This window comes from Coloeus monedula (assembly GCF_965178545.1).
Source record: "Coloeus monedula genome assembly, chromosome: Z".
NCBI classification, from domain to species: Eukaryota; Metazoa; Chordata; class Aves; order Passeriformes; family Corvidae; genus Coloeus; species Coloeus monedula.
Window position 1 is genome coordinate 84,610,019 of NC_138822.1, and position 12,930 is coordinate 84,622,948.

Here is a 12,930-nt window from a genome sequence, read left to right on the forward strand (position 1 = left end):
CCCTAACGCCGGGGCCGCCCGTGGGATCCGCGGGCAGCGGCGGAGGAGCCGCAGGGAGCGCGGCACGAACGCCGGGCGCGGACGGGGAAGGGCGGAGAGCGCGGCTCCGGGAGCGCTCGACGGGCTCCGGGTGCGCTCCGCGGGCTCCGGGTGGGCTCCGCGGGCTCCGGGTGGGCTCCGGGTGCGCTCCGCGGGCTCCGGGTGGGCTCCGGGTGCGCTCCGCGGGCTCCGGGTGCGCTCCGGGTGCGCTCCGCGGGCTCCGGGGGCGCGGCACCGACCCGCGGCCGGCGCGGCCCCGACTTCCCGCAGCAGCCCGGGCGCAGCGCGCTGCCCCCCGAATTCCCAACTTTCCGGGGCCGCCTCGCAATCAACTTTCGGCGAGCGGAGCAATTAGCGGCCTCGGAAAGGAGGGAATGTGTTTTCCCTAATCGAAATTCTAATCACCGTGTCACTCACAACAGCCTTAGTGCTGCTTCGCTGCCGCCCCATTCACATGCAAATGAGCCCTAAATAGGCCAATTATGGCTGTGCCCCCGTTCCCGGCTTAACCCGCTGCGCACTGGGAACGCGCGGCGCCCAAAGAATTCCTCGTGGGAAGCGGGGCCGCTCCGGCGCCTTCCCGAGCGGCCCGGCACAGCGCGGGCTGCGAAATTCCCGACTCCGGCGCTCCCCGCGGGGAAAAGCGTCTCGGGATGGACGGACGGACGGATGGATGGATGGATGGATGGATGGATGGATGGATGGATGGCTGGCTGCTCGCCAGCCGGCGGCATTGCAAAACGCTCCCGAGGCCGTGGGGAGCGAGCCGGGATCCATCCCTGGGCACTGAGCTGGGATCCATCCCTGGACACTGAGCCGGGATCCATCCCTGGGCACCGAGCCGGGATCCATCCCTGGGCACTGAGCCGGGATCCATCCCCGGGCACTGAACCGGGATCCATCCCTGGGCACCGAGCTGGGATCCATCCCTGGGCACCGAGCTGGGATCCATCCCTGGGCACTGAGCCGGGATCCATCCCTGGGCACTGAGCCAGGATCCATCCCTGGGCACCGAGCTGGGATCCATCCCTTGACACCAAGCTGGGATCCATCCCTGGGCTCCAAGCTGGGATCCATCCCCGGGCACTGAACCGGGATCCATCCCTGGGCACCGAGCTGGGATCCATCCCTGGGCAGAGCCGGGATCCATCCCTGGGCACCGAGCCGGGATCCATCCCTGGAGAGAGCCGGGATCCATCCCTGGGCACCGAGCCGGGATCCATCCCTGGGCACCGAGCCGGGATCCATCCCTGGGCACTGAGCCAGGATCCATCCCTGGACACCGAGCCGGGATCCATCCCTGGAGAGAGCCGGGATCCATCCCTGGGCACTGAGCCAGGATCCATCCCTGGGCACTGAGCCGGGATCCATCCCTGGGCACCGAGCCGGGATCCATCCCTGGACACCGAGCCGGGATCCATCCCTGGGCACTGAGCCAGGATCCATCCCTGGACACCGAGCCGGGATCCATCCCTGGGCACTGAGCCAGGATCCATCCCTGGGCACTGAGCCGGGATCCATCCCTGGAGAGAGCCGGGATCCATCCCTGGGCAGAGCCGGGATCCATCCCTGGGCACCGAGCCAGGATCCATCCCTGGACACCGAGCAGGGATCCATCCCTGGGCACTGAGCCAGGATCCATCCCTGGGCAGAGCCGGGATCCATCCCTGGGCACCGAGCCGGGATCCATCCCTGGGCACCGAGCTGGGATCCATCCCTGGGCACCGAACCGGGATCCATCCCTGGGCACCGAGCTGGGATCCATCCCTGGGCTCCAAGCTGGGATCCATCCCCGGGCACTGAACCGGGATCCATCCCTGGGCACTGAGCCGGGATCCATCCCTGGGCACTGAGCCGGGATCCATCCCTGGAGAGAGCCGGGATCCATCCCTGGGCACTGAACCGGGATCCATCCCTGGGCAGAGCCGGGATCCATCCCCAGCGCTCGGGATGGGCGCTCCGATGGCCACAAACCCTGCCCATGGAACAGCTCCTGGTGCCCAAGCCCGAGCACTCATCCCACAGCCCTCATCCCACATCTCATCCCACATCTCATCCCACATCTCATCCCACACCCTCTCCATCCTCCCATCCCGCTCCCACAATCCCCCCGGTGCCGCTTTCCCGCTATCCGTGCTTTCACGGACAATATCCACCGGCTCCGCTGGTAAACAACACCTGCAGCGGCGGAAAAGCTTGGGAATGAATCGATGGGATACTGCAGGATAATTGGGAATGAGGAAGGAAGAGAGGCCAGAACTGCCAGGGATGTTGGGAATGTCCCGGAGAACTGAATTTTAGGGAATGTCTGGGAGCATTTCCCAGCTAAGAGTGGAACATCCTTGGAAATCAGTGGGATTTTAGAGAATATTTGGGATTTTAGGGAATATTTTGGAGCATTTCCACAAGGGAATATTTCCCAAGGTTTCCTGTGAATATGCTCAGAAAGCAATGGGATTTTAGGGAATATTTGGGATTTTAGGGAATATTTTGGAGCATTTCACAAGGGAATATTTCCCAGGGTTTCCTGTGAATATCCTTGGGAATCAATGGGATTTTAGGGAATATTTGGGATTTTAGGGAATATTTTGGAGCATTTCACAAGGGAATATTTCCCAAGGTTTCCTGTGAATATCCTTGGGAATCAATGGGATTTTAGGGAATATTTGGGATTTTAGGGAATATTTTGGAGCATTTCACAAGGGAATATTTCCCAAGGTTTCCTGTGAATATCCTTGGGAATCAATGGGATTTTAGGGAATATTTGGGATTTTAGGGAATATTTTGGAGCATTTCCACAAGGGAATATCTCCCAGGGCTTCCTGCGAATATCCTTGGGAATCAACGGGATTTTAGGGAATATTTGGAATTTTAGGGAATATTTTGGAGCATTTCCACAAGGGAATATTTCCCAAGGTTTCCTGTGAATATCCTTGGGAATCAATGGGATTTTAGGGAATATTTGGGATTTTAGGGAATATTTTGGAGCATTTCACAAGGGAATATTTCCCAAGGTTTCCTGTGAATATCCTTGGGAATCAATGGGATTTTAGGGAATATTTGGGATTTTAGGGAATATTTTGGAGCATTTCACAAGGGAATATTTCCCAAGGTTTCCTGTGAATATCCTTGGGAATCAATGGGATTTTAGGGAATATTTCCCAGGGTTTCCTGTGAATATCCTTGGGAATCAATGGGATTTTAGGGAATATTTCCCAGGGTTTCCTGTGAATATCCTTGGGAATCAATGGGATTTTAGGGAATATTTGGGATTTTAGGGAATATTTTAGAGCATTTCCACAAGGGAATATTTCCCAGGGTTTCCTGTGAATATGCTCAGAAAGCAATGGGATTTTAGGGAATATTTGGAATTTTAGGGAATATTTTGGAGCATTTCACAAGGGAGTATTTCCCAAGGTTTCCTGTGAATATCCTTGGGAATCAATGGGATTTTAGGGAATATTTGGAATTTTAGGGAATATTTTGGAGCATTTCACAAGGGAATATTTCCCAAGGTTTCCTGTGAATATCCTTGGGAATCAATGGGATTTTAGGGAATATTTGGGATTTTAGGGAATATTTTGGAGCATTTCACAAGGGAATATTTCCCAGGGTTTCCTGTGAATATCCTTGGGAATCAATGGGATTTTAGGGAATATTTCCCAGGGTTTCCTGTGAATATCCTTGGGAATCAATGGGATTTTAGGGAATATTTCCCAGGGTTTCCTGTGAATATCCTTGGGAATCAATGGGATTTTAGGGAATATTTGGGATTTTAGGGAATATTTTGGAGCATTTCACAAGGGAATATTTCCCAAGGTTTCCTGTGAATATCCTTGGGAATCAATGGGATTTTAGGGAATATTTGGGATTTTAGGGAATATTTTGGAGCATTTCACAAGGGAATATTTCCCAGAGTTTCCTGTGAATATCCTTGGGAATCAATGGGATTTTAGGGAATATTTGGGATTTTAGGGAATATTTTGGAGCATTTCACAAGGGAATATTTCCCAGGGTTTCCTGTGAATATCCTTGGGAATCAATGGGATTTTAGGGAATATTTGGGATTTTAGGGAATATTTTGGAGCATTTCACAAGGGAATATTTCCCAAGGTTTCCTGTGAATATCCTTGGGAATCAACGGGATTTTAGGGAATATTTGGGATTTTAGGGAATATTTTGGAGCATTTCACAAGGGAATATTTCCCAGGGTTTCCTGTGAATATCCTTGGGAATCAATGGGATTTTAGGGAATATTTGGGATTTTAGGGAATATTTTGGAGCATTTCACAAGGGAATATTTCCCAAGGTTTCCTGTGAATATCCTTGGGAATCAATGGGATTTTAGGGAATATTTGGGATTTTAGGGAATATTTTAGAGCATTTCCACAAGGGAATATTTCCCAGGGTTTCCTGTGAATATCCTTGGGAATCAATGGGATTTTGGGGAATATTCCCAAGGGAATATTGTGATGATTCTCCGAAAAGAGCAGGAATTTAGGGAGTGTTCGGGATCACTTCAGCAGGAATCTTGGCTTCCTGTGACTATCGGGAAACCAGTGGGATTTAGGGAATGCTCTGGATCATTCCACAATAAATCCTGGTTTACTGTGACTATTGCCTGGAACCAAAGCGGATTTTCGGGAATGGCCGGCAGGGCTGTCGGTGCGGCGCGAATATTCCCCGCAGACGGAGGGAATTCCAGGGAAGGGAGCGGCGTTGGGCTCGGGAATTCTCTGCAGCCGCGCGTTTGTCTCACGCCTGGGCTGCAGCCTAGAGCCAGAGCTGCCGGGTCTGGGCCGGGCCCTTCCATATGTTGGGAAGGCTGGGAGCCTTGGGATGCATCCCGAAACGCGGCTCCTCTGGAAGCAGCCCGAGCCCGGCGCTTCCCGAGTCTCCGAGAGGAGAGGAGAGGGAAGGAAAGCGGCCGCGCGCCCTCCGGAGCCTCGGCTTCCTCATCCCAACTTTTTCCTCTGGAAAAAGCTGCGGAGCTTTCCACGGCAAAGGAAAATCCCCCATTGCGCTCACCGTGGGAACACAGGGATCAAGGTCAAGGGGTTATTTTGGGAGAGGCCTGGGCCGCCCGTCGCATCTTCCCGCTGGACTGGGAATTCTGCAGCCGGCGAGGGAAACCAGGATACAAATAAATCCGCACTTATCCCAACTCCTTCCTATTCCCACTCGGTTCCAAGGACAGGGAAAACCTTCCCAAAGGCTCCCCGCTCCCAGCTCCGGAGCGTCGGGAATTAGTCGGGATCAGAGCTCGCATTCCTCAGGAAAAGGAGGAGGTTTCCAAGGGCCTTTGTCCGCAGAGATAAAACCAGTTCAGGATTGGAGCTCAAAACAATTCCCAAAATTCCAAACACCAGCACTACAACAAAAGCCTGAAAACCCAGGGTTCTCCTCACGGAGCCAGGAACGCCAACATTTTGGATGTTTAGGCGTGTTCCCACATCCTTCCCATTTTCCTGCCTCCAAAGCGGGAATAACGAGACAAAGAATTAGAGCTGGAGAGGGAGAAGATGCACAAAACCCATCCAGATGGGAATGAAATTATCCCTCCTGGAAAAGCCAAATGCCGTTCCTGCCGCAGAGCTCGGCTTTCGCTGTTTAGAGGAAAATTATGTGGAGCTCACTTCCGTGCCCGCCTGGGATGGAGGAGGCTCCGCACAAAACGCGGGATATTCTCCCTCCCTTTGTTCTGGGAACAGGTGCCACGGAAATGCTGCACTGCCCTGCTAAAATCGAGCCCCATTCAAGGGCCTGCAACCCGAAATCCAAAGGCACGCATCAGGGAAAAATCCCTCGGGAAACAGGGAATTCTCTTTTCCCCGCCGGATTTTTTTGGGGCGTTGATCCGGTCCCGAAGGCAGGCGGGAGGAAAGCGGGATGAGCTGGGAAGGGATGAAGCCGCTTTCCCGAAGGCTTGCCAGGGCTTTGGGCTCGGAGCGTCCCTGGGATTCCCTTCTCCCGGAGAAGCCGCGCTCCGGAGGGAGCAGGAGCTCCCGGCCTTTCCCCGTCTCCCGTCCCACACAGACCTGTTGGCAAGCATTCCCTTTGGAAGGGCATTCCCCACGGATTATCCCGCGTTTGTTTGTCGCATCCTGGGAGCTGCTGCCGCCCTTTAGCCGCCACATCCCGCTCTTTCCCAAGCCGCCGCTCAATTAAAATTCCTGCCATTCTGCGGGATCAAAGCTCCTTCCCGGGATTATTCCCGGTCGGACGCTCCGGCTTTCCCTGCCCTGCTTTGTTCCCCCTGCTCCGGCCGGGAATGCGGGTTGGGATGCGGCCATCCCGCCGTTCCCACCGAGCCGGCTGCTCCCGCTCTCCCGGCGCCCCTAATGAGGGCTTTTCCCAGGAAAACCGGCAGGCCGGGATGCGTGCGCTCCGTGCCCGGCCAGGTGCCCACCTGAATGAGCAGAGCGGCTCCCAGTGCCAAGCTGCTCCCAGCCTGCGTGGCTCTCCCGCTTTTCCCGAGCAAATTCCCGACCAAGGCAACGGGAATTGGGCGGAATGGCAGCTAAGCCCCCGTTCTGATCATCACCATCATCTTCATTCCGGGTGGAATAAAGCCCCGAACGAACGAGAGGGAATTTTATTTCCCAGCCCTTTTCCCACGTCCCCTTCTCTCCTTCCGGATCCGGGATTTCCCCTCCTCATCCCAACTGCTCCTCAATTCCTGAACTTTCCCACTGAAATCACAGCAGATCCAGGGCTGAACCATTCCTTGGATATTTCCTTCTGGGATTCCAATCCTCTGCTTTTCAATTCTCATCCCGAATCTCCAGCTCTTCCCAATATGGGGATTCCTACCAATCCTTGGGATTTTTGGGAATGTGGCAGCTCTCTCTCAAAATCTCCCGTGGCATTTCCACCCAGTATTGTCCCCGATCCCCCGTGGAAATTCCAACCCTTCCCTATTTTCCACGTGGTTTCCCTTCCCATCCAGCCCCAGCTGCTAAAATCACTGCGGAAAATCGGGAGCTGCGGAGGGAAAATGGAATTTTCTCCCTGAGATCGAATTTTCCCCTGGAATTGGCATTTTTGGGAAGGGCTCCATGGAGGAAAAGAGACCAACTTGACGCCCTTTGTTCTGTTTGCTCCGTTCCAGGACAAACCATTCGGGGATTTATTCCCTGCCTCCGGAGCTCAGCCCTCGACCCTTGCATTCCAGTCTTTCCCATGGAAAACCAAGGAATATGCCATCATTGTTCACCTCCTGCATGAATGAATGCACTCCCAAATCCCGGAGAAGCCATGGAATGACGGGGGAAAACATGGATCGGAATGGATGGAGAAAAAACCTCATCCCAATTTTTGTCAGGATGAGGAATTATGGGATATCCTGGTATCCCTGTTCTCCACAGGGATATTCTCAGGCCAGGCTGAGGTTCTGAACATCTGGAAATTCCCATATTCCCAATTTTTCAGCCTTTTCCAAGCCGGTACCAGGATGGGACAGAGGGAGGACTAAGGACAGGCAGAAAGGAATATTTTGGGAATATTTCTCCTGGAAAAATCCACCAGAACCCTGTTGGATTTGGCACTTCAAGGTGAGCTAAGGATGTTCCACCCAGGACTTGCTTCCCTGGCAAATTATTCCCACAAATCCCAGAAAAAGAGCCCTGCTCCCTGAAGGAGTTCCGAGTTTTCCGGCGGAAAACTTCGGCTCCAAGAACCTCACAACAAAAATCCCAGCTCCAGCTGGCTCCGGGCTGGAATATCCTGCCACGGCTCCATCCTAAAAAGGGACTTCCTGGCGCAATTCCTGATTTTAGGGATGGAGTTGGTGGAATGGGCAAACACAGGGAAAGCTCGGCGGAGGTGATGGCGTTTTCCGGGAATTCCGCCATTAGGACTTCGGAGAGACCAAAGGCACTTCCAGGCCAAAATGCTCCAAGGATTTCTGTTCGTCCTTTTCCTGTTCCTCATCTGGGAAGACAAAGAGCCTTTCCCAAAGGCCTCTGGAAAACTCCAGCTTGAGCAGCTGCAAGAGCCGACCTGTGGCTGCCGTTCCCAAGTCCCGTTCAGTTTTGAGGGAATGTTCCATCCCAACGAAGGCCACTGGCGGTATTCCCAACGGGAATTGCCTTTTTGTGCCTCCCTTTGGAGTTCCCTGGGCTGCTCTTCCCAAGCTCTTCCCGCACGGCTCCACAGGGGAAGCGCTGAATCCCGAGGCAGCGGATAAAGCGAAAGCCGCGGTAATTCCGGGGAAAACCACAAAGCTGGGATCACCTGGAGCCTGAGATGGGACAACAAACGAGTTCAAATCCATGGATATGGGAAGAGGGCAAGCTGAGCTTTTCCAGCTGCCACAGAGAAAATATGGGATGCTCCTGGGAGGAGGCCCGATCCCAGCAGCAGCAACATGGCTGGAAATCAGGGAATCATGGAATGCTGGGCTTGGAGGGCCCTTAAGGATCATCCCCTCCCACAGGCAAGGACTCCCTCCCCTATCCCGGGGTATCCACGGCCGCCCTGGAAAAGCGGTGCCTGCGCACCCTCAGAGCCAGGAATTCCGGGAACATCCCACCCAAATCCCCTCTCCCAGCCCGCTGCTGTCCCTCCAGCCCTGTCCCAAGCGCCGCTCCCGAGGCGTCCGTGCCATCGGATCTCCGGGATGCCAGCAGGTGCCACACGCCCCTACAGCGTGGCAGGGAGCAGAGGGCTCCATATGCGCTCCGGGATGCGGGGAAGAGCCGCTGCCCAATTCCCAGCGCTGCCAGGACAGCAGAGCGGGCGCCCGCTCCGGCTCCACATGGAGCTTCTCACAAGTTTTCCAAAGCTGGGCTGGGAATCAATCATTTCGGGAAGCGCGTCCAAGACTGGTCAGCGCGGAATCAACTCCCACGAGTGATTGATTTGAGGTGGACGCGCACGCCGGGAAGGGAACGGGCGGCGCTCGGGGACAATTCGCACTTCCCCAGGCTTTCCAAGGCTGCCGGAGCGGGAGCCAGCGGGGCACTGCTCAGGGCACCACCGACGGCCCCGCTCCTGGGGCGTGTTCCAGCCCGGCCTGAAACGCTCCCAGGGATCCTCAGAGCTCTGCCCACCACTCCCAGCCGGGAATTCCTTCCTGATGGGAAGGAAAAGGAAGGATCCCAGGGGGAGCTCAGAGCCCCTGGCAGGGCCTGAAGGGGCTCCAGGAGAGCTGCACAGGGACTGCATGGAGGGATGGGACACAAGGAATGGCTTCCCAGTGCCAGAGGGGATATGGGGAAGGAATTGCTGGCTGGGAGGGTGGGGAGGGGCTGGGACAGAATTCCCAGAGCAGCTGGGGCTGCCCCTGGATCCCTGGCAGTGTCCCAGGCTGGGCTGGGATAACCGGGGACAGCGGGGAAGGTGTCCCTGCCATGGCACGGGGTGGAACTGGATGATCCTTAAATCCCTTCCACCCCAAATCCTTTGGGATGCTCCCACCTCTCCATCCCTCCCTGTCACGTGTGCCACCAGAAGGGTTCTTGTTTTAGGCGGGCTCAGCCCAGAACTTAGTCCCGGTTTTTATTATTCGGGGGATTCACATCCTCATCCATTCCCTGCAATCTCTCCTTGTCCAAAGGAACTGCTCCTTTGTTTTTGGAGCCAGGAAGCACCGGGATAAACCATGGAACCATCGGAGCACGGCTGGAGCGGCTCCTTCCAAGGAAAACCTCCTGGAGCTCCGCGGTGATGCCAGGCCGGAGCGACGGCCAAGGGCAGCTCCAGCACTGGGAATACTGGGAAGGAATTCCTGGCGGGCACAGGATGGCTGCGGAAGCTGTGGCTGCCCCGTCCCTGAGGTTTAAGAAGTGTTTAAATCCTAACAACACCGTCCCACAATTCCTGTACGGACAAATCCGTCAGGGAACGGCGCGGGTGGGAAAGGATGTTAATGATCATCTCATCCCATATCCCTTCCCCTATCCCAAGCTGCTCCAAAGGCCCATCTGACCCCGCTTTGGGACGGACTCCGAAGGCACCTAAATCCCATTATTCCACGCCTTTGGGTCCCTTTTGCACGAGAAGGCAGCAGGAATGACGATCCTTACAGGAATTTTGCCGAGTTACCGGACGAAAGGAAAGTTCCCAGGGAATTCCTAACCCGAGAACGGAATGAATCCCGCGTCCCCAATCCTTGGGAACGGCAGCGCTGCGGGAGGAGCCGCTGGAATTTTCCCGGCCAGGTAGAATTCCAAGAAAGGCCTGTTTTCCTGCAGCGCCGCCATGGCAGATGTGGCTCGATTATGAGCGGGAGACTCCCGGGAATTGCTGCCTGGATCCCGCCATCCATCAGCAGCTGTTGGGAGGGAAGGGAAGGGAAGGGATGGAGCGGCACTCGCGCCTTCCGGAGTGTGGGAAGGGTTCCTGGGATAACGGGCAGGGAACGGGATAACTCCCAAAGAAATGGGTTTTTGTCCTGGTGCTGCTCCCAGCGTTTCCTCCGTCCCTGGAATGTTCCAGGCCAGGCTTGGAGTAACCTGGGATAAAGGGAAGTGGCCCTGCCCCTTCCAAGTGATTCCATGACTCTTCCAGAATTCCAAGGCTGGGAAGAAGATGACCTGGAAATGGCCTCCCCTTGGCAGGGAGCAGCTCCCATCCTTCCTTCCGGCTTTTCCACAGGGCGTGCGAGCACACCTCAGGATCCAGCACCGCTGGAATCCGGCATGGCTCCTCTTGGAAGAGCCCTCTGAGCCCACCCCAGCCCCGCTGCCCGCGTCCCCAGGGGCCACATCCACCCCTTCTGGGAACGATTCCGGCGATTCCGACTCCGTGCCATGCCGGTGGGAAGGGCCGCACTCCTGCTTCCACCAGGACCTCCCAAATTCCTCCCATTCCCACTTCGTTCCCCACGGAACGTTCCAAATCCCCGCACCGCACCGGCATGGCCTCCATCCCCACATTCCCGAAAAACAGCCGGGACGGAGCGCTTCCCTTTCCCACAGGGAAATGCTCTGTGTCCCGCCTCTGCCTTGGGATCATTCCTGGCACGTGCGACGCCTGGAGAGCTGGGAATGTTAGGAAGCGATCCCATTGCCGGGATAGTTTTCCGAAGCACGGGCACGGGAAGGGAGGAGCAGTAGGAACGAAGGGCCGTGATTAACGCCGCTCCTGGAACGAGCGAGGAAAGTGTCTCTCTAAAAACTCAATTGTCTGCGAACAAAGCACGGAATTTGGCCACGGATGGCGTTTTTAGGCTCGGGATTTCTCCGGAGACTTCCCAAGATGCAAATTCCGAGTGCGGGGAGGCAGAGGCACAAGCGCTCCACCTTTGTATTCCGCTGGCATTTTATTCTTTCATTCAAGTCCTCCCCTTCTCCGAGCTCCGGCGCGCTTCCCTCGGGAAGGCTTCGCCGTTAGCCTGCTGGCCTTGACTTCCCGCCAACAACAATTCCCAAACAAAAAGGGACAACAAATCACATTTCCACAGCCATTTCCACCCCTCGCTGCAACCCCGAGCCCATCCCGCACATCCCGGGAAAAGCCGGGTCTCGGGCGCCGCCATCCCGCGCTCAGGGCTCACTCTTCCCACGGCAGTCGGGATTGCGGGAATGCTGCGCCGGACGCAAAGGGCAGCAGCTCCCAGCGGCGCTGAGGTCAGCCCTAGGAGCTGTATCCCGGCAGGAAAAGCTCGGGAAGAGGCCGTTTCCGCGGGATTGGCACTTACCTGGTGGCAGCCCTGCAAGTTGGAATCTCGGCCATATGAGGAGTACGAGCCTCGTTCTGTTTTACCTGGGAATGAAGGAAAAGGGCAGATAAATGCATGGATCACGGATACGGAGCTTTTCCAAGCTTTTTATCTGCTGGTCATCCCTCGTTCCCAAGGCCGGCTCCATGGATAAACCGGGCCCGGCTGACCCTGGGATGCAGGGAGGCACAGAAAGGGGTTAGCGATTTCCCTGGAAATAACGCCCTCATCCTGGCTGTGCTTCCTGGAAGTGGCATTCCATGGAATTCCGGGGGCTGGGTGAAGGTGGGAGCTGCACCCTTCATGTCCCAGCTTCCAGCCTCACCCAGGAGCTGCTGGGAATGTGCTTCCCTGCTCTCTCCCGGGAAGAGCTCAGCAACTGACACCTGGGAAGGAGAGCCAGATTGGGAACGGGGAATTTGCCACCGAGGCCGGGAGCTGACCGGGGATCTCAGGCCTGGTTTGGTCCCTCTCAGCTTTCCCAGGAAGCTCGTGAGGCTCCCATGGCAGAGCCTGGCCGCTGGCAGCGGCCGTGCTGTCGTTGCAGAGGGAAGAAAAGGGGATTTTTGGGACTGAATGGGTGAAGCGAAGGAGGGAAGAGGAGGTTTGTGCCGAGCATTAAGTCATGGCTGAGCAGCACCGCCCCACGTGCTCCCAGACAAAGAGCAGTCAAGAGGGCTGATCCCAAACATATTGCCAGGGAAAGACCACCCTTCTGGAGAGGAGAAGCTCGGTAAGAGAGGGGGAGGCACGGCAGAAATCCCTCCGAAAATTCCCGGCTTTCCGACAGGCCGCGGCACAAAAGGCGCTCGGCAGCACCGGCAAGAGGGAGCAGCTGCTGCCCGAGCTCCCCGGCGATGCCAGGGCTGCTCCACACCCAGCTCGGTATTCCCAGTCCCATCCCAGTGCCAGGCAGGAGCCACAGCGAGGCGGCTCGTCAGACAAAGGAGGCCGCAGTTCTGTTAATCGTTCCCCAAAAGTGCCCACATCCCACATTCCACAATTGGAACATCCATCTCCCAGGTTGGAGCGGCACAGTTGGTTTGTTCCCAGTGCTTGGGAATCGAAAATTCCTTCTCCTCATCCCAACTGGAGCCCCCGGAGCTTTTGTCTCCCCATTGTTTCGCACATGAACCTCCAAGATAGATTTGCAATTCACGGGGCACGGCAGGAACTTTGGGAAGCGCTTGGATCCGGTGATCCCAAACCCATGGATCGCCCTCAGC

General features: G+C 56.0%; 1 protein-coding gene across 13 annotated transcripts in view; it reads right to left on the minus strand.

Annotated features, from left to right (window-relative positions):
* TCF4 (transcription factor 4) overlaps positions 1 to 12,930 on the minus strand; it is a 166,562-nt gene that overhangs the window by 88,969 nt on the left and 64,663 nt on the right. For all 13 annotated transcript variants that reach the window (XM_082302055.1, XM_082302049.1, XM_082302048.1 and 10 more), the window contains one exon: positions 11,684 to 11,748. In XM_082302055.1, coding sequence (XP_082158181.1) covers positions 11,684 to 11,748 — 65 coding nt within the window. The remainder of the gene's footprint in view (positions 1 to 11,683; positions 11,749 to 12,930) is intronic.